This window comes from Salvia miltiorrhiza, chromosome 8, assembly GCF_028751815.1.
Source record: "Salvia miltiorrhiza cultivar Shanhuang (shh) chromosome 8, IMPLAD_Smil_shh, whole genome shotgun sequence".
Lineage (NCBI taxonomy): Eukaryota > Viridiplantae > Streptophyta > Magnoliopsida > Lamiales > Lamiaceae > Salvia > Salvia miltiorrhiza.
The window spans coordinates 8,663,988-8,685,530 of record NC_080394.1 but is presented as its reverse complement, the minus strand read 5'-3'; the positions used below and the strand labels follow the sequence as shown (position 1 = coordinate 8,685,530).

Sequence of the window (21,543 nt, the reverse complement as noted above, 5' to 3'; positions counted from 1 at the left end):
TATTCTAAAATTTCAATATATCTAAGTAAATAATAGATTACCCTTACTGTTTTTTATCTAACGAAGCTAATCCTAAAAAATAAATGGCACTTAAGTTGATTAGCATTCAAAGCCGATCTCAACCTAATTTCAATGATGAATTTTGGAAACAACAAAAACAAAATGAATGTCATGATCCGGGTGCATTCCACATCGCTTACTCTGGGCTATGTGGTTTATAATATTTTAAGCACTCTCTCTTTGATATAGCCTAGCTTTTAAAGTAAACAATAAGTTTTACATGAGGTTTTGTAACAATAATCAATTGACTGTTACTAAATGAAATGAATTCAAAGTATGAAAACAGATAAATATTGAATGAATTACAAAGAGAATTTGGGCTTCTTAAAGCTCTCAAGTCTCAAGAAGGGGACGAAATTCTGAATTGCTATAACGCCTCACTGATGGGCCAAAAATAATTTTTTCTGAAAGCCCAATAGAAATTGCTTTCATTTTTTGTTGGTTAGTTCTATTTCTATACAACGGGATCTCATTTAGCTGTAGTTTAATTTTGTGACAGTTTTATTTGATTTTATTTTATGGAACTCGTGAAATACAAATATCATGATAGAATCCTATTTTAGAGGGTCTCAATCACTAAAAATATAGATGGGAATAATATAATCAAGGGTTCACATCAAAATACATTTATTCGTTGCTAATTTATCAAAAAACAAAAAATAAAAAATGTGTTTGTTTCTGAAAATCCGGCAAACTTTGAGCGTGAAGGTGTGATTAACCCAATTATCTTCCCATTTTCAAGACAAAAAAAAGTCAAGTATGTTGACTGAATAAACATCACTGAATTCATTCATGTTAACCAAATAAGCCTAAAACTGAAGAGTTGTTGTAGCAAAGAAATGCAATACAATTTTTATTCTCATTTGTGTGGCTTCTTCCACAGCACGCCAAACTTTGTGAGCACATTGACATTCTTCTTCTTGAGCAGTTGATCATCAAGATCATCTGCGTAGGGCGACGCAATCCTCCTCATCCGCGGGCTGTAGTTGTTGTCCATCGACCCCGTCCTCTCCACCGCGTTCCCTACCGACAGCATGGACGCCGCCACCTCCGCTGCCTTCCTCCACTGATCCGACTGCACCTTCAGCCTCCGCAGCTCCCCCTCCATCTCCGCATTCCCTGCCTGCGCCGCCTCCAGCTGCTCAGCCGCCTTCCTCTTGCTCCTCTCCACCTCCTCCGCCATCTCCACCCTCAGTGCTCTGTTCTCCTCTGCTATCTCATCGTGCTGTGCTTTTATTCTCTCCATTTCCGCTCTCAGCTCCTGCTCCTTGTGCCCGGATATCGCCTTCTCCAGCTGCATTATGAGGGCGTCGTTCTCCTCGAAGATGCTCTGCAGCTCCGTCTCCTTATCCATGAGGCTCGACCTCAGCTCCTCGATTTCATAGCTGGATTTCCGCAGCTCTGCCTCCAACTCCGCCTCTCTCTGCCCTGATGCAGATTTGATCTGTTCCACGATCTCACGAGCGTGCTTCACTTGCTCTGTGCTCCGAGCTTGATCCTCACTCCGCCTCGTCTCAGCAACTGCTAGAGCAGATCTCAGCTGCTCCACTTGGAGCTTCACGGAGGCCAATTCTGCTTCAACTGCCTTCTTCTCTTCAATTTCAGCATTCAGTTTTCTAATGTCCTCTTCTAGAAGCTCAACACGAGCCCTCGACTGTTCCAGCTCACTAGCTGCAGCTTTACATCCATCCCACCTAAGCGTCTCCACCATCTTCTTCGCTGCTTCCAGCTGCATAAGTGTCTCACCAACGAGTTCTTGCGCCTCAGCTTCTGATTTCTTGGAGTCGCTTAGCTGCTTCTTCATTTCTTCCACGACCACAAGTGCCTCGTTCAGGTTATGGAGCTCGGTTGGTGCAGATTCTGAGTTGTTAGCTTCGGACGCAGCTACCATCTCAAGCTGAGCTTTGAGCCTTTCGATCTCATCTAATGCAGAGGCCAAAGCAGCTGATTCTTGCAACTGCTGCTTCTGCAGAGCCTCCAGCTCAGCTTGCAACGACCTGTCTCGTTCCTCACTTGTCTCAGAGAGCTCTACTGTAAGAGCATTCCGAGAGGCTGAAAGCTCTAGAAGTTTCTTCTCCGACTCTTCAAGCTTTGAGGAGAGGACTGAGAGCTCTTGGTTGGATTCATCTGCATCTCTCTGGGCTTGCTTCTTAGATTTTTCTGATGAGCATAACTGATCCTTCACATTTTTCAGATCATTTTCTAGCTGAGAAATCTGCGACTCGAGCTCAGCAACTTTGGTCAGACGTTTCTTCTGCAGGTTGCAGCAGAAATTAATTTAGCAAAACATGCAAGAGCTATCAATAGCAATAGTTGAATTTAAGGCATTATTAATTTAACAAGAATACTATTTCAGATTGACAGATAAAATGCCGCATCAATCATGCATCATGATGGATGGTTGAGGAATATAAATCATTAAATTTTAGATTAATATGATACAGAAGTTAAGTATTCATTACATGGTACAAGATTTCATTGTACAACATGGTAATAGATTCTTCAATACACAGGGGAATATCTGCATTTCACTTTGCTTTCTACTTCTAGTACAAAAGTAGAAGATGCTAGTTATCTTGAGTACCTCAGAGAGCGGACTTGCAGGCGAGTTGTGATCAGAAACTCTAAGGCTCGCCTCTTTTGGCGCTCGAGTTGCTAGGTTAGAAGAAGAGATGGTGGGCTCTAAAAAACGCGGACTTGTCTTGAGCTGGCGGGCAGCTCGTGGAGAATGTTTCCTGGATGCCTCGGAGGGAGCTGATCGAGGGGAGCTCTTCCCCGACACCTCAGATGAAATAGAGTGAGGAGAAATCCGCGGAGCTGCTCCTGAGGAACTGGTTCTGCAATAGAGTAATGTAAACATCAAGAGATTCTAACTCAAAACAGTTAGCTAAAATTTGCTATAGATTTCATTATTGAATTACAAATATGCAGTACTGAAGGAGAGAGAAGATTGCAGGCTATTATAATAAGTATATGAGCATATGGCAGTATTAAAGCATGAAAAAATCTGATAACTTTAGCATCAAATTTCAAATTAAGAAGAGCAATAGCACATATTCAAGAGTTTCTTCAAAGGAAGTTACATGTAAAAATTGTGTATAACCAGAGAAAATATGTGACATGAGGCAAAAGAGTACTTTACAAATACATGAAACCTCACCATCACAAAATCACTCTAAAGTCTAAACATGTTTACAATTGTCGGAAAACTGAGATTGAAGTCTCATATAATCAGTTACACAGATGTAATGAAAATACCTCAATATATATATATATAGAAGAAATGAAGTACAAAAGCAGGCTAGTGCAATTTCCCACATAGTTTCACAAGTAATCCATCAACCTCTAACGGGACCTTTTCCGGTCCCAACAGACAAGATTTAATCATGTTAGCATATTCATCGCTTATTTGCTCAAAATCATTACAACAAAAGATGATCATTAGTTCAACAACACTTTCTTCATCAAGTCAAATAAAAATAATCACCATCATGAATGCCTCATTGTTCTTGCAGCACCGAAAGTTACCTTGACTTAGGCGTCTGCATATTTCAAACGAAACTCGAAAATGGAAGATATTTAGATGCTACTCGAATGCTTGGTGGCCCACAACACCTGCAACAGTGCAGAGAGGGAAAAAATTGTACAGATATTTAGGGAATCTGATGAAATGATGATAATGTACAGAATCATTTCTACCACATTGCAGAAAATACAACATTAAATGCTTCATTTGAGATAGAAGAAGATGCAATCGAGCAACATGGGATTAGTACAACGTCTCATTCCGATGTCTAACCAAAAACCGAGATATATGAATCCAGCAGAAAAGGATTCAAGAATTCTTGCTGCTTTTGGCATTCGGTATTTATTGTATCCACGAGCATCATTTATTGCATTCGTTGAAGCAAGTGTGCATGTAAACCAATGGTGACAAATGATTCAACCAAAAATGGCTCTTGGCCGGAAAAAACACAAGATGATGAAAAATCAAGAACAATTAACAAGAAGATTGTGAGATTTGCAGCGGTTAGTTGAATGTAATCATGCAAGAAAGCAGCTAAAGTAGCTTCACCTCACTCAATAAATGGATTGAATATTGTTATTATATCTCAGTATTATACACAGTCCAAAAAAGAAGAAAAGCATCTTGGAAAGGAGAAAGAAACCAAATGAGAAAAGACATACAAGAAAACAGAGTAGGGTGAAAAAAAGGTGATTTCCTGAAAAGGGATTATCATACTCTGCCTTTGAACAAAGCCTGTAAAGTGGCTTTGAGGTCCAAAACTTTTGTGTAGAGAGAGAGAGAGGAAGGATTATAAAAAGAGGATTCAAAGTATACCATCATCACATTTTGCATCCAGCCCCATTAACCCAAAAAATCATAGGGAATAAAATTATAGAAGCAGATACAAACTCTCTCTCTCTCTCTCTGAACCCACAAAATGCAGCAGCATATACGCCTCGTTCAAGTTCTTGGAAATGTTTGAGAGCATTTCCTCACATTATTATCTCCTTTAGCCAAGAAAGAACTGTATACAGCCATAGATAGCTAGTTGACAACTGTAAACTTTTTTTTGATATAGGGAGTCTTTTAGCTAATTTCAAGAAGATAAGTAGAGTGCAAAGAAGGAAACAATAATGTGCAGCTTTCTCACCCAGAATTCTTGAGAAGAAACTGTAACTTCAGTGTTGCAAAGGACTAGTACATAGTTTTGAAAGAATCAAGAGAGAGGGAGAGAGAGAAAGCAGGCATCGTCAACATAAAAGAGGCTTAGCTCTTGTATCGAGGGCAACAACTGCTTCTTTTTCTAGTGTATGCTATGCTATGCAATGCAATGTTCTTTGTTTTGTTTCGCAAATTGCAAGTGGTGGGTGAATCTGTATATGTAGGGAATGAGCAGGAATCTCTCACAAATAAATTCAATTTAATTTAATTTTTGTATGGAATAAGTAAATAGAGTGGAGAGTGGAGACAGACAAGCATAGTGAGGAAGAGTTGTCGTTTTAGGAGGTGGTGGTTGAGCTATAAAAGCTAGGCTTACCTCTAACCTACGATGAGTGTTTCATGAAGTTGTGCACTACTCACTTTTGTGAAGCTGCTCATTTTTGGACAATCCTACATCAACCACTATTTACTTATGTAATACTGGACTGGATCCCATGATTTTTTTTACTCTACTTGCCTTTTCTCGCTATTCATTTTACCTTTACCAACCCCCTCCCACTCCCATACATAAACTGTGAAATTCCGTCTTACTATTGTGTCAATCATCACCTCTTATATTGTCCAAACATTGGCCTATAGACAATAACTTAATAATAATGTTATTTACACAAAATATATTTGAATAAAATATAATTATACACTTTCAAAAATAAATTTATTTAAATTTGTTGGTTCAAAATAAAAAAAAATTTATTTAGTTTCATTGTTTTCTCCACACAGTAGTTTTTTTATAGTACTTTTTTAATAACCTTTTCAATTTTTATTATTTTTAAAGTACAAAAACTACAAAAAAATAATTTAATAATTTAAAAAATTACAAAAATAACACTATTCATTAACTTACATTGCCTTGTTAAAAGATGACGCCATCAAGTTTATTATCTTATCAGAGCATCCGCATTGTGACCTCCTTGATAGCCTCCTTGATAGCCTACTTGATAGTGTTTGTGTTATTGAGTAGGTAGTGCTGCATTGGGGTTCCTTGATAGCCTACTTGATAATATTAGTTTTGATTTTATGTTTTTCATTTAAATTTAATTGCTCAAATTTAAATAACACAATTTATTACAAATTTAAATTGCATTAATTATAAAATCCTAAATATTACATAAAACTTTAATAAAATAAAAACAATTCCTAAAAATTAACTACTCTGGCCCTAGAGGTCCGAAACGTGCCCAAATGTGCTCAATCAAATCATATCGGAGCTGAGCATGTAGTTGTCTATCTCGGAGAAGGCTATCCCTTCGCACATATTCCTTGAAGGCCACCGGTGTTTGTCCAGCACTCTCCGTCGAACCACTGCTAGACGCCCTGTCATCATCTCTCCAGTTAGCAGCCGCTTCACCTTCGTGCTCCACAATCATGTTGTGGAGAATGATGCAACACAACATGATGTCCTTCAAGTGCTCTACGTACCAATTGCGCGCCGGACTTCGAATGATTCCCCACCGAGCTTGAAGGACTCCGAAGGCGCGTTCCACATCCTTCCGTGCTGATTCTTGCATCTTCTTGAACCTTGCCTCCTTCGGATTGGTTGCCATTGATGGACTCTTCACGAAGCAACGCCACTCCGGATATATGCCGTCACACAAATAGTAGCCCATCCGGTATTCGCGCTGGTTGGCATGAAAGACCACCGGCGCCGCAGTTCCTCCTAAGACGTCGGAGAAGAGAGGAGACTGATTCAGCACATTGATGTCGTTATTTGAACCAGCGACGCCGAAGAAGGCGTGCCAAATCCACAAATCGAAAGAGGCAACGGCCTCCAATATCAAGGTGGGCTCTCCCTGATCCCCGCGTGTGTATGCGTCGTGCCACGCCTTTGGGCAGTTCTTCCACGCCCAATGCATGCAGTCTAAACTCCCGAGCATCCCGGGAAAACCATGTCTCGCGTCGTGCATTCGGAGTAGGCGTTGCACGTCTTTTGCCGTTGGACGGCGCAGGTAATGGGCTCCAAAAGCCCGTATGACCGCCTTGCAGAACTTCTTTAGGCATAGACGACCGGTTGAGTCCGCCACTTTGAGATACTCATCGAACACATCCGCACTAACCCCGGTGGCTAATTGGCGGATAGCCGACGTGCATTTCTGCAAAGGAGAAAGAGAATCTCGACCGAGTGCATCAGTGCTCATATGAAAGTAAATATCTTCACCTTGAACAGCCTCGACGATGCGAAAGAAGAGCTCCTTCTGCATGCGAAATCGACGCCGGAAAAAAGTAGGGCCATACGTTGGATTGTCGACGAAGTAGTCTTGCATAAGACGTACATGGGCCTCTTCACGATCACGGTGGACGTATGATCGGGGACGTTTCGCACGCGCCGGCTCCGGCGCCGGTTGGGGGTAGTATGATTGAAGCACTTGTTTCTGCAACTCAACCAACTCCATGAACTTTTCAGCGACTTCGTCGGAATCGGGCGAAGAATCATGTTCAGGTGACGACATTTTTGGAAGAAAAATTGTAGGAGGAAGAAGGAATGAGTCGTGATGAATGAAAGTGAGTTGTGATGAATGAATTGTAGGTGAATGAGTTGTAGGGAGAAGTATTATTTATAGAGAGAAAAGAAGATAAAAAAAAAAAGGAAAATGAAAGAATGCCGTTGAAAGAGCCGTTGGAAAACAAAAAAAAAAAAAATTGAAGAAACGGTCGAAAATCAAATATAAATAATATATATTTTTTTAATTATGGCGCGTGCAGAGCACGCGCCTACTCGAGGATACCCGATAACTCGGGTACTCCTCGAGGACCTCCACGCCGCATCGCCCTCCTCGAAGCCGGCCATCTCCTCGAGGACCTTATCGAGTACCCGCGATGCGGGTGCTCTCACAATCTGACACAACAAACTTGTTAAGACTCAACTTTGACCTCGTATTTATATTTTATACCACCTCCGCCCCTTATATAACATTCTAAAAAAATAAGCCACTCAAATTAATTAAATATAGGTAAAAATAAATAAAAATAAAGTAAATAATGAGAGAGATAAAAAGATTAATGAAAAAGTATATGAACCAGGGGGCTTAGCCCACTGGCCACCAGGTCCTCACTTAAGTGAAGTGACCCGGGTTCGATCCCTCTTGGGAGCGAATTGGAGATTGGAGATATAAGGTGGATTTGGTGAATGGAGAGATAAGGTGGTTCTTGGAGTGGATGAGGAACTAACTACTAACATCTAACATGACTTTGCCCGATCAAAAAAAAAAAATTAATGAAAAAGTATATGAAAATAAAATAAATAAGGAGAAAGATAATGAAATAGGTAAAGTAATTTATTTTCTTTTCTAAATTGAGACATTATAAATGAAATGTACCAAAAAGTAAATGGGATCGTTGTAAATGGGACGGAGGAAATATCTAATAGAATACCGCATATTTATATTTAATCGGGCACAATATCTTGCCAGAAATTAGTATGAATAAATTAAAATTCTACTCCTCGCGGATAATTTGGGGAGATGAGAGCACTCCCAGCAGATCACCTAAATGCATCACTAACTCTAAATTTAGGCTAAAACAATTGAAAATGAGATAAAAAAATGCATCCAGCAGATCCCCTAAATTGGATGGGGCCCACAAAAAAATTTACACCTACTTAAATTCAATCTTAAATTTACACCCACCCTAAATTTATTTTAAGCTTATAATTAGTAGAGCCCACACATAATTATTGTTTTTATGTAGAAAATAGGAGATCTGGTGTATGCATTTATAAAATCGAGATCCTAAATTTAAATAGGAAAGTTTTAGGGAGAAATATAGGAACATAATTTTGGGATTTCTGCTGGGAGTGCTCTGAGATGGGGATACGGAAATCCGATTGCTCGGAATTTAGGATATATTGCAATTTGTAGCTCATAAATAAATCAACTTAATTTACATTGCATTTCTTTTCTGCTCCACAAATAAGCCCAAGTTACCGAGCTAAAATTGGACTGCTGTCCTTTTTTTCTTTTGTCTTTTCGTTGCATGTAATATCATGACTTGAAAATATTTCTTACATAATAACGAAATTAGATCATGTCCAACCAAAACTAAATTCAAATAAAATTAACAATAAAGATTTTCGGACACTGCAGTGTCCGGACACTGCATGAAAAACCAGTTTTTTAAGGTTTTTTGACTGAGCCGGTTTTTTGCTAATTTATGGTTTTACTAAAATATCCTTTCCTTAAATTTCTCAACTATTTTTAATCTTTTCCTAAATATATTTTATTTACATTTTTATTTTCTGTAAATTTCGTTTTTTTTTGCCAGTTTTTTTTTCGAAAAATATTTTTTATTTTTAAATTGTTTTTTTATTTTTTTTATTTTTCTTTTAAAATATTCTTTCCTTAAATTTCTCAACTACTTTTAATCTTTTCCTAAATATATTTTATTTACATTTTTATTCTCTGTAAATTTCGTTTTTTATTTGCCAGTTTTTTTTCGAAAAATATTTTTTATTTTTAAATTGTTTTTTTTATTTTTTTATCGTTTTTTTATTTTTCTTTTAAAATATTCTTTCCTTAAATTTCTCAACTACTTTTAATCTTTTCCTAAATATATTTTATTTACATTTTTATTCTCTGTAAATTTCGTTTTTTATTTGCCAGTTTTTTTTCGAAAAATATTTTTTATTTTTAAATTGTTTTTTTTATTTTTTTATCGTTTTTTTATTTTTCTTTTAAAATATTCTTTCCTTAAATTTCTCAACTACTTTTAATGTTTTCCTAAATATATTTTATTTACATTTTTATTTTCTGTAAATTTCGTTTTTTTTTTTGCCAGTTTTTTTTTCGAAAAATATTTTTTATTTTTAAATTGTTTTTTTATTTTTTTATCATTTTTTTATTTTTCTTTTAAAATATTCTTTCCTTAAATTTCTCAACTACTTTTAATCTTTTCCTAAATATATTTTATTTACATTTTTATTTTACCTAAATTTTGTTTTTTTTGCCATTTTTTTTCGAAAAATATATTTTATTTTTAAATTGTTTTTTTATTTTTTTATCGTTTTATTATTTTTCGTTTAAAATATTATTTCCTTAAATTTCTCAACTACTTTTAAAATTTAAATTTTTTCGAAATTAATATTTTAGTTGTTTTAAGAGTAAATTTTTATTTTTTTCCAAAATTATGTTTTATTAATTTGTTTCCAGATTTATTATTATTATTATTATTATTATTATTATTATTATTATTATTATTATTATTTCGAAATTAAATATTTTTTTCAAAATTTATTTTTTTGGGAATTTAGTATTTTAGTTGTTTTAAGAGTAAATTATTTTTTTTCCAAAATTATGTTTTATTAATTTGTTTCCAGATATTTAGGGATTCTCTTAAAAATAATCATAGATTTGTTTCCAGATATTTTTATTATTATTATTATTATTTATTTTTCGAAATTACATTTTTTTTTCGATTTTTTTTTTGAAATTAATATTTTAGTTGTGTTAAGAGTAAATTGTTTTTTTTTTCCAAAATTATGTTTTATTAAGTTGTTTCCACATATTTAGAGATTATACTAAAATAATCCTAGATTTGATTCCACTAATTTAGAGATTTTCATTCTCCAAAGATTAATCCTATATTTGATTCTAGTAATTTAGATATTCTCCTAAAATAATCCTACATTTATTTCCACAAATAATTTATTTTGCGAATGTTATGTTAATTTTTTTATTTTTACTAATTTAGATATTCCTTTCAAAATAATTCTAGATTTGTTTTCATTTATATATTTTATTCGGATATTTTTAAAAAAATAACATATTGAAGATGATTTTTAAAAAAAAAACGAAATACAATAACAAAAAAAAATAAAATTGGAAGAAGTTTTTTTAAAAAAAAAATGAAATAAAAGCAAAAGTTACGAAATTTATGTTAATTATTTTTATTATTACTAATTTTAAAGACTCCCTTCAAAATAATCCTATATTTGTTTTCATTTATATATTGTTTTCGAATTTTTTTTTAAAAAAGAACATAAGGAAGATTATTTTTTTAAAAAAATGAAATATAATAATAAAAAAAGAACATTTGGAAGAAGAAACATTTGGAAGAAGATTTTTTTTTTAAAAAAAAACCGAAATAAAAAGAAAAAGGTGTGTTTGCGGGATTTTAACCTGAGACCTCAATAATATGTGAGTAATATTTTGTCACTTTGTCCGGTAGTGACAAACGCATTAGTTATGCGTTAGAAATAAACATAAAATGAATCATACTATGGGGCATCGATTGAAAAATTAAATAATATATACTTAGATTAAATATATTATAATAGTTGGAATAATACGAATAAAGTTTACTTAATTAATTGAAATAAATTAATGAACTTGAAAAAAAGAAATTGCGAATACGTTGGGATATTGGTCGGAAAAGTACATATCATTGAAGATAATGCATTGTAATATAGTATTGATGTCGATTTGATAATAACATAATGAACTACTATAGTGTAAATAATGATGTCGAAATAATTATACTAAATGAAATAATGTTGAACTAATTGATTGAATTAAATTAGTGAAGTCAATAACTATATGACATATATATGAAGACAATGTATTATATTTTACTATTAAACGCGATATAATTATAAGAAATAATTATACTCAACGTTCATCAATTTGAATTTATTAATTCAAATAAATTAGTGAAGTTGATAAAAATAAAAAATAAAACAATTAATCATACGATGGGATTTTGATCGGAAAAGTATGTAACATATACTTTATTTGATTATATTATAATAAAGTATTGTAATAGATATGACAATAACTAAATAAATCACTATTGTGTGATTAATGAAGTCGAAATAAGTGTATTCAATGAAATAAAGTTGAATTATTTGCATGGATGATAAGAAAAAAAATGAAATAAATTGAATTGTATAAGATATATATGTAATGAAGGAAATTTTATTAAAAATGAAAGAATATATATGTTGGCCAATTAAATGAAGACATATATAATATATATGCTCGGGAAACTATATAACATATACTTGAAAAAAATGTATCATAATATAGTATTGATGTCAATTTGATAATAAGAAAATGAACTACTATAGTTTAAATAATGATGCCGAAATAATTATACTCAATGAAATAAAGTTGAAGTAATTGATTAAACTAAATTAGTTACATTTTTAAAAATAAAATGAATCATATGATGGGAAATAGATCGAAAAAATAAATAACATATACTTTATTAAAGGTGATGTAATAATAAGAAAATGAACTACTACTGTGTGAGTGACGATAAGAAAATTAAAATAAATGAATCAAACGAATGGATTTTGTTTGGAAAACTATGTACCATATACCTTGTGAAGTCGAAAAGATTATATTCAATGAAATAAAGTTAATAAATTATTTAAAATTAATTAGTGAATTTGGAAATAAAATTAACATATAAAACTATTTAACATATACTTGAGGGAAATACAATGCTTTATTGAAAACAATTAAATGTGATATGCCAATAAAACAATGAACTGCTATACTATGGTTTAACGAAGTCGATATAACTATTTGTTATAAAATTATGAGTTATTAATTAATTTAAGTTAAATTTGTGAATATAATATATAAATAAATGAAATAAAGTGAAATGATTCATACAATTGGATTTCGGCCGCGACACTATTTAACATATTTTTGGATGAGAAAGAATGCATTATACGATGGCATTTTGCAATGTATTGAAATTAATTATTGAATTTGGAAAAAATAAAAAAAATTATACGATTGGATTTCGCTTGCAAGACCATTTAACATATACTCCCTCCGTCCCACGAATTTTGACACGTTTTTCTTTTTGGGCTGTCTCACGAATCTTGACACGTTTCCTTTTTGGGTAATAACTATTGCATTCTCTCTCCTACTTTATCACTTTTATTACATTTTCTCTCTTATTTTATCAATTTTATACTTTATTAATTACACACTTAAAACACTAATCAACAATATAGTTAAATTATATTAACAACTACTCCAATATTTTTATAATCAACATAAGAATTAAATTGAATGTATGAAAAAGCTAAACTGAGCTAAAATAAACATAAGTACACGACATTAGAAGGTAAGTTAATTTCCAACCATGACTTATTGTGGCTGCCATCGCTGGGCAAGGTGGCAAAGTATCATATACATTAGACGAAGGTCAAAGGCTCGATTCCCCCTTGTCCCTTAGAGCGATTCCCCCTTGTCCCTTAGAGGGGGCGATTTTTTTTTATGGCTAAACAAATCAGCCTTTTGATTTTTTTTCCCTTTATTTTAGCCTAAACAAATCAGCGTGGGATTTTATATTTCATTATTTCTACTAACAAACCCTAGTTTTTATAGGAAATATTGATATCTTCCTAAACAAATCAGAGTGGCCTTTTATTTTTGATTACTTCCTCATGATAGGGTTTCCTCACTATATATACTCCTTTGTTTGTGTTGATTAACATGTTATACGCATTCTTCTCATTGCTTATTTGCTATTCATCTTTCTTCCTATTTTCCATTATAATTCCTCTCGTTTTTTACTTGTAGTATCATGGCCATCGAAAAAAAGCAAACGCTGGAAAAACAGAAGAAGAAATCATCGAAAGGGAAGTCACCGAAACACACCAACCATAGCCCAAAACTTCCAAAAACCGGTTCTTCGAAAAATCTATTTCCAACCACACCATCCCCGTCAATGAAATCTTCCCCCAATGTCATTGTTATTGGTGATGATCCGTACGAAACTCTGTACAAGAACATGCGAGCCGCAAATCACAATCTAAAGGCTGAAAATTTTCAGCTATTTACTCGTATTATTCGCACGGGCGGGTCCGCGAATAAGTATCTGGAAACAAATTAATAAAACATATTTCGAAAAAAATATAAATTTTAAAAGTAGTTGAGAAATTTAAGGAAATAATATTTTAAAAGAAAAATAATAAAACGATAAAAAAATAAAAAAACAATTTAAAAATAAAATATATTTTTCGAAAAAAAATGGCAAAAAAAAAACAAAATTTAGGTAAAATAAAAATGTAAATAAAATATATTTAGGAAAAGATTAAAAGTAGTTGAGAAATTTAAGGAAGAATATTTTAAAAGAAAAATAATAAAACGATAAAAAAAAACAATTTAAAAATAAAATATATTTTTCGAAAAAAATGGCAAAAAAATACAAAATTTAGGTAAAATAAAAATGTAAATAAAATATATTTAGGAAAAGATTAAAAGTAGTTGAGAAATTTAAGGAAAGAATATTTTAAAAGAAAAATAAAAAAACGATAAAAAAATAAAAAAAACAATTTAAAAATAAAAAAAAAATCGAAAAAAAAAACTGGCAAAAAAAAAACGAAATTTACAGAGAATAAAAATGTAAATAAAATATATTTAGGAAAAGATTAAAAGTAGTTGAGAAATTTAAGGAAAGAATATTTTAAAAGAAAAATAAAAAAATGATAAAAAAACTAAAAAAACAATTTAAAAATAAAAAATATTTTTCGAAAAAAAACTGGCAAAAAAAAACGAAATTTACAGAAAATAAAAATGTAAATAAAATATATTTAGGAAAAGATTAAAAGTAGTTGAGAAATTTAAGGAAAGAATATTTTAAAAGAAAAATAAAAAAACAATAAAAAATAAAAAAAACAATTTTAAAATAAAAAATATTTTTCGAAAAAAAAACTGGCAAAAAAAAAATGAAATTTACAGAAAATAAAAATGTAAATAAAATATATTTAGGAAAAGATTAAAGATAGTTGAGAAATTTAAGGAAATGATATTTTAGTAAAACCATAAATTAGCAAAAAACCGGCTCAATCAAAAAACCTTAAAAAAACCAGTTTTTCATGCAGTGTCCGAAAATCACTACTCTAAAATTAAATCACAATTCACATTTAGGTAGATTTTAAATTCAATATCTCTTTGCAAAAAATAGTCTTTTATGTTATGGGCGTAAAACCCCTGTCCATGTACCACAAACCTGCACATATGATATGTATAGATATATATAGTATTTTTTGTTTTTTGTTTCTTGAATTGGTATATGTACGTATGGTTACTTATATTATATATTTGTTGACGTGTTGGTGTCATGTTAAAACTCATATAATATATATTACTATAGTATTTATCAACTTATATACTTTTTGTCTATAAAATTTAATTCAAGTGGTAAAATTTACCCAAAAACTCTCGTAAACTCTCCTTTGTGAGAGGTATTAGGTTTAATCTCGTCTACGTGTGGGATAGTTTTTCCACTTTTGTGTGGGTAGCGATCTCGTCTGCGTGTAAATAATTTTCTTATTTTTGTGTGGTGTAGAGGTCCCACCTGCATGCGAGGTATTTATTTGATTATATAACAAATATCTTATAATAAAAAAAATAAAAAAAAAAACAAAAAAAAAAAAAACTGAAATGCTTTTTGGATGGGATTCAAACTATGATGCACAGATTCTTCAAAAAATAGCACAGTGCAGTATCGGATACGCGCAGGGTGCGGGTGCGGGTGCGGGTGCGATTCGCGTGGGATTCGCACGGGATTCGCCTGGCGAATCCCCTCAAAAAAAAAAAAAAAAGGGATTCGCGAATCCGATTCGCGCACCCACAAATAGGGTGCGTTTAGGGTGCATTTTGGGCTATTTTCCAATTTTTTCAATTATTTTTGAAGTTTTTTGCAATTTTTTCAATTATTTTTTGGGCTTTTTTTGTAATTTTTGATTTATATTTACATGCAATTTATTGAAATTTTTACTTTACTTATATTTGCAATGCGATTTTTTTTTCATTATTTTTGGGCTCTTTTGCAATTTTTGAAGAACTTCATTATTCAAACTTTTACTTTAACTTATATTTGCAATGCAATATTTAATTTGTGAATGTTCTTTTCTTTTTTCAATTTGATTGGTCACATATAATAAAATATATATAAATATAACAGATGTATCCTTCACGAATCGTACCCTATAATTTTTGAAAATCCGTATCCTCGCATCCGAATCGTATCGCTCCCGCACCCGCCCCTCGCACCTGTGCAACATAGGATTCAAACTATAGATTAATTAACTGATAATACTCCTATTTTTCATTTTGGATGGGATTCAAACTACGCAGAATATTCTTCTTCTTTTTTCTTTTTATTACAAGTGAAAAAATCGAGAAAATGGTGAATAGATTTGGCACGAACAAAGTTATGGATTGTGTGAATAAGACAGAAAGGTGAAGCAAATAACAATAAAGACGACGTTGACCGTAGACTGTTAGAACTGGGCACGACCCACCATGCCCATGTGACCCACTGCAATCACTGGTCCCATTTCCTTTATTTACACTCCTAATTAACTCTTAATCATCTTTCATAATTAATTATCGGGATTTATTCTCAAATTTAAGACCATTTATACTTATTTTTAATGTTCAACTAACAAAACCATAGTTAATAAATTTATTATTATTCCTGATCACTACGTTAATCAAGCTTATAACTATTATCAACGTGTCTTATAATTGTGCATCAATTTTGTGGAATTTGATGAGTTTGCCTTTTACTGCATATATTAATGTATTGGGTCTTGTTATGAAAGCCCAATGCAATATTTATAAAATAGGCCCAAATTGACAGTGTTCGTGAAATGAGGGGAAGAAATACAAGTAACAAAACAATGATATCAGTTGTGTTTTGTCCATCTCCACCAACTATAGCCCAAAATCAAATCAGATAATTCGAGACTGAAATAATTTATAACCTGTTGTAAATATATCTTCTAGATATATCTTATGTGTGTTGACCAAGAAACCTAGAGGGAGAATAACACTTGACATCTTCAAGCCACCGGAGTTGACTGTCCTCCGTTCACACCGGACGTGTGTGAACGTTCACACCGGACGTGTGTGAACGTTCACACCGGACGTTCACACTTGGTTTAACACCTATAAATATGGGTGTGTTGTGAACTTCATAATAACTTCATTTGTATTCTCTACTATATTCTCTCGGAACTCTCTAGTTTATAACACGTTATCAGCACGATAGTTCTAGTCCTCTCATCTTCCTTCGATCGTAAAAGGATTGGAGGTATGCCCTAGGAAAGAATTGTGTCTTTCCAATAAGGTACGACTAATTTTCTTTTCATCTGAATTTCAATCCGTATAATTTTAGTAATCATCTAAATCCAGACGAAAGAAACTTTGAAGTATTAGAATATTATACTGTTTAATATGTTTATATCAATAAATTGGCTTGGAAATAACCAGAAAACGGAATCATGGTAACATATATGCTTTGCATAAAAGAGATTGTTATTAAAATTTGTGCAAATTCCCCTTATATTTGTGGTTTGATGCAAATATGTTATATTTGTTTATTACGAATGATATAATTTTCGTTATTCTTGAAGAAATACAAATAATCCTAAAAGTTATATTTTGATGCTATTAAAATAGCATTTGTTTGAGCATATTAAATTAGTGATGCATTTCGAATGATATTGATCTTAATCATTCCACCAAACAAAAGTGAATTTTGATTGGAATTTGGAGGATATAAAGTAAATTTTTGATCTGTACTTAGACGGAATATGTCATTTTATGTAAACTTGTATTTGATGTGGTATAAAAAGTCAATGTGAAATAGTAGATTTTAGAAAAATAATAAAGAAAAATATGAAAAGTTCACGCAAAATAGAAGACTATTTTGATAATTGGAGCATTAACTTATCTGGCTAATAATACTAGACCAGATATAGTTTTTTCTGTTAATCTTCTAGCAAGATTTAGCTCTGCACCCACTTTTGAGACATTGGAATGGTGTTAAGCACATTCTACGTTATCTAAAGGGTACCATTGACCTTGGATTATATTATCAAGAAAATTATGATAATACTCTAGTGGGGTATTCGGATGCAGGATTTTTATCCGATCCACATGAAGCTAAGTCACAAACTGGATATATTTTCACATGTGGTGGAACTGCTATATCATGGAAGTCTGTGAAACAAACCTTGACTGCAACATCCTCAAATCATTCTGAAATCATTGCAATCCACGAAACAAGTCGAGAATGTGTATGGTTGAGAAATGTGACGAGTCATATCCAAGAGTCGTGCGGGTTAGCTTCATCAAAGGCCAAACCAACTGTTTTATATGAAGATAATGCTGCTTGCATCGCGCAACTCAAGGAAGGATACATCAAAGGAGATAGGACGAAGCATATTTCTCCCAAGCTCTTCTACACACACGACCTTCAAAAGGGTGGCGATATCGACGTGCAACAAATTCGCTCAAGTGAAAATCTGGCGGACTTATTCACCAAGGCATTACCAACATCGACATTCAGAAAGTTGGTACACGAGATCGGCATACGTCGACTCAAAGATATTCAATGATCTCAAGTTCAGGGGAAGCAGTTGTACTCTTTTTCCTTCGACTAGGTTTTGTCCCATTGGGTTTTCCTAGCAAGGTTTTAATGAGGCAACATTTTTTAGGGATTGGTCAATCAAGGGGAAGTGTTGTAAATATATCTTCTAGATATATCTTATGTGTGTTGACCAAGAAACCTAGAGGGAGAATAACACTTGACATCTTCAAGCCACCGGAGTTGACTGTCCTCCGTTCACACCGGACGTGTGTGAACGTTCACACCGGACGTGTGTGAACGTTCACACCGGACGTTCACACTTGGTTTAACACCTATAAATATGGGTGTGTTGTGAACTTCATAATAACTTCATTTGTATTCTCTACTATATTCTCTCGGAACTCTCTAGTTTATAACATAACCAAACAAAAACAATTTTTGAAAAAATGATGTATAATATACACAAATACTCACACCGTTCTTCAATCTTATATCTCTTTTTATTTTTAATAAAATTACTCCATAAAATTTCGTAAAAGGTGAGTTTCTTACTTTACTTTGATTACTTTAATAATTTCGTAAAAAAAAAGGACTTTTATTTCACTATCAACACATTTAGTTATTTTTTTAAAACTCGTACACGTGATATTGGAGGAGGAAGAGATTTTATTTTACTTCAGTTTCTATATTTTAAGAAGTTTCGTTTTTTTTAAGTCATTTTTCCCCTAAAAAGACTTTTCCACGAGTGTATTTGCACATACTTTCCCATTTACTATTATTGTCATTTCTTGGAAATCTATTACTATTGATTAGGGCTGGTAAACCGGTCGGTTCGGTTTTAACCGAACCGATTTACCGGTTAACCAAAACCGATTAAGGGCCATTTTCCTAACCGATAACCGAACCGATTATTGGACCGGTTAACCGATTAACCAGGCCGGTTAACCGGACCGGTTAATCGGTTAACCGATCAAACCGATTAATCCACGATTTCTCAATTTGTCCGAATTTAACCAGTTAATTCGGTTAATCGGTCCGATTAACCGAATTAACCGGTTTTTATTTAAAAAAATTCAAATTTGTGGAATGTGTTCAATAGGATTTGAACTCTTAACCTTTGAAAGAAAGAATAAGGTCTTATCCACTGCACCAACTCATAACTTATAATAATTTAGAACAAAATTTTTGTTATAGATACTTGAAATATTAATGTATTATTTAAATTAAAATATTAAAATATAAATTAATTAATTTAATGTAAAATAAACCGATTAATCGGTTTAACCGGTTAACCGACCGGTTAAACCGATTAACCGATTAGTGATGAACACACTAACCGATAACCGAACCGAACCGGTAAAAACCGGTTATCGATTAACCGAAAACCGGTTTTTTTGGTTCGGTTACGGTGAAAACCGATTAACCGAAACCGTTTTACCACCCCTACTATTGATTCATTTCGATGAATTCCTAAATCAGCGAATCACCGACTGTTGGAACTTCATGCGTAATTTCTGTTTGAACCACTCTTTCAGTCACCAATTTATTTTCCACCGACCAAATTGGCAATTTCGTAGAGAATTTGTCCACATTCGCAATTTTATATATTATCTAAAATTAGTCGATTAATCTGTAAACGAACATTTTTTTATTCGAGTTTTTTTTTTTTTTGGAACTTTATTCGAGTACTTGGACATCTATGTACCCTACAAAATAATCTACGTATTTATGGGTGATTTATCATAGAAAAGAGTTAAAACGAATATTCAAAAGGACTTTACCTTTTTAAATTAATTAGTTAGGTTTTTCAAATTATTTACTAAATATTTTCTTGATAGCGCTACGCTAGAGTAGTGCCTAGTGGGGCACGCTTAAATTTAAATAGTTTCACGCTTAACTTTTGGCTTTAATTTTCGGAATTCCGTTGTTAGGCTTTTTTTTTTTTTTGAATTTTTTATTTTTAAAAAAATTTGTTACAACCAAAGAAATGAAAAAACCCACTCACACTCTAGCTCCTAAGGTGACTCGAACCCCCGACCTATTGGTTGGAGGGGAAGTGTCTTACCAACAGACTGCGCTTCATCGTCTTTTTGAATTAGTTAGCCTAATTATTCATGATTGTTTTCAATTTTATATTATGGTTAAAAAAATTTAAGTTTAAGTTTCTGATTAATAATTGTCAGGTCGATTACTTAACTGTTAGGATTTATAATGATATTTTAATTAAATTGTTGTCAATCTTTTTTAATTATTTGCTAACAATTTATTGGTTAAAGGTAACTATATCTTACAACTAAGTTTGAAGAAAAATAAGTGGGATTGCAAAAGCTCAAACATCCCATCAAAATTATAGTCCACATCTTGTCTTGCACCTAAGTCGGCCAACAGTACTCTCTTAAGTCTTAAATGATTTTGAGGAATTAAAATTTGTGATAATTTTATCCACATCCATCCAGACATAGTATCATCATTAATTTATACACCATGGGACGTTTGAAGAAAATCCCCAAAAAAGGGATGTTGATGTTTTAACCAAAAAAATAAAGTCGGCCTATGTATATATTCTTTTATTTTAACTATAATAATTATTGTGCATGTGAGGATAAATCGGGTTTAGTTAATCAGGATGAAAATCTCTTTGGATTTCACCGCTTAAACATCACAAACATTTACTGATGGAGAATAATATAATACGTAGTAATATTTTAGTTACTAGTTTATCTTAGCTACTTGTTAATTTATTATCAGGCTTTTATGCCTGTTTAGTTAGTCTACATATAAAAGTTTTCTTAGAGTTTATTTATCTTCTCTTGTATTACTCTGGTATTCTTTTGGGAATCAACAAAATTTCGTTTTAGTCGCATAAATTTTCGGTATTTTGTGAATCATAATCGATGAACTAGCTATTTTTCTGCATCAATTGGTATTCATATCCTATGTACAAACCACTCAAGATGATCATCGACAACAAATCGTTGACCTTAGTCAACGCAACACACAACATTGTGCTCCGTCCTAATTTACTCGATGGGATGATTCGGATGAAGACACAATCATGATGGATAATCCTTTTGCAATTTTGGACGATGGAGAATCCTTTTGAAAATCCGAACAACGATGATGCTCAATTTGATACGGTCGAGGATTATATGAGTATTCCAATTTATGATGATGACCCATCTTCTATTCTGATTTCTGCATGAGGATAACGTTGAATATAATAAGGATGTTCCAATTTATAATGATTACACGTCTGATGAGGAGTGAAATATGCATCAACGTTGATAATACCTTTCTAAAGACTAATTAGTTATTTTTCTTCTTATATACGTATTCATAGCGAAAGAGTTCGAAAGCAAACGATCCATGAAGAAGTTGAGGACAGTCGACGCTGACTGACCTCTAGGAGTTATGAAGGT

General features: G+C 32.6%; 2 protein-coding genes across 10 annotated transcripts; both read right to left on the bottom strand.

Moving 5' to 3' along the window:
- Window positions 1-769: 769 nt before the first annotated feature.
- LOC131000699 (interactor of constitutive active ROPs 3-like) lies at window positions 770-5,170 on the bottom strand. 9 transcript variants are annotated; one of them, XM_057926728.1, is made up of 4 exons: window positions 4,719-5,170; window positions 3,589-3,675; window positions 2,645-2,897; window positions 770-2,314 (listed from the first exon to the last, which is right to left on the bottom strand). In XM_057926728.1, exons 2-4 carry the CDS (start codon window positions 3,606-3,608, stop codon window positions 920-922), a joined length of 1,668 nt encoding a protein of 555 aa, XP_057782711.1. In that variant the 5' UTR covers window positions 3,609-3,675; window positions 4,719-5,170; the 3' UTR covers window positions 770-919. The 9 variants fall into 9 exon arrangements, with proteins under 9 accessions (XP_057782711.1, XP_057782714.1, XP_057782718.1 ...); XM_057926731.1 differs by lacking the exon at window positions 4,719-5,170 and adding an exon at window positions 4,403-4,674; XM_057926735.1 differs by lacking the exon at window positions 4,719-5,170 and adding an exon at window positions 4,249-4,267.
- Window positions 3,640-7,360, bottom strand: LOC130998027 (uncharacterized). Its single transcript, XM_057923464.1, has 2 exons — window positions 5,968-7,360; window positions 3,640-3,675 (listed from the first exon to the last, which is right to left on the bottom strand). The coding sequence occupies exons 1-2, from the start codon at window positions 7,234-7,236 to the stop codon at window positions 3,640-3,642; spliced, it is 1,305 nt and encodes a 434-aa protein (XP_057779447.1). The 5' UTR covers window positions 7,237-7,360.
- Between the last annotated feature and the right edge of the window lie 14,183 nt (window positions 7,361-21,543).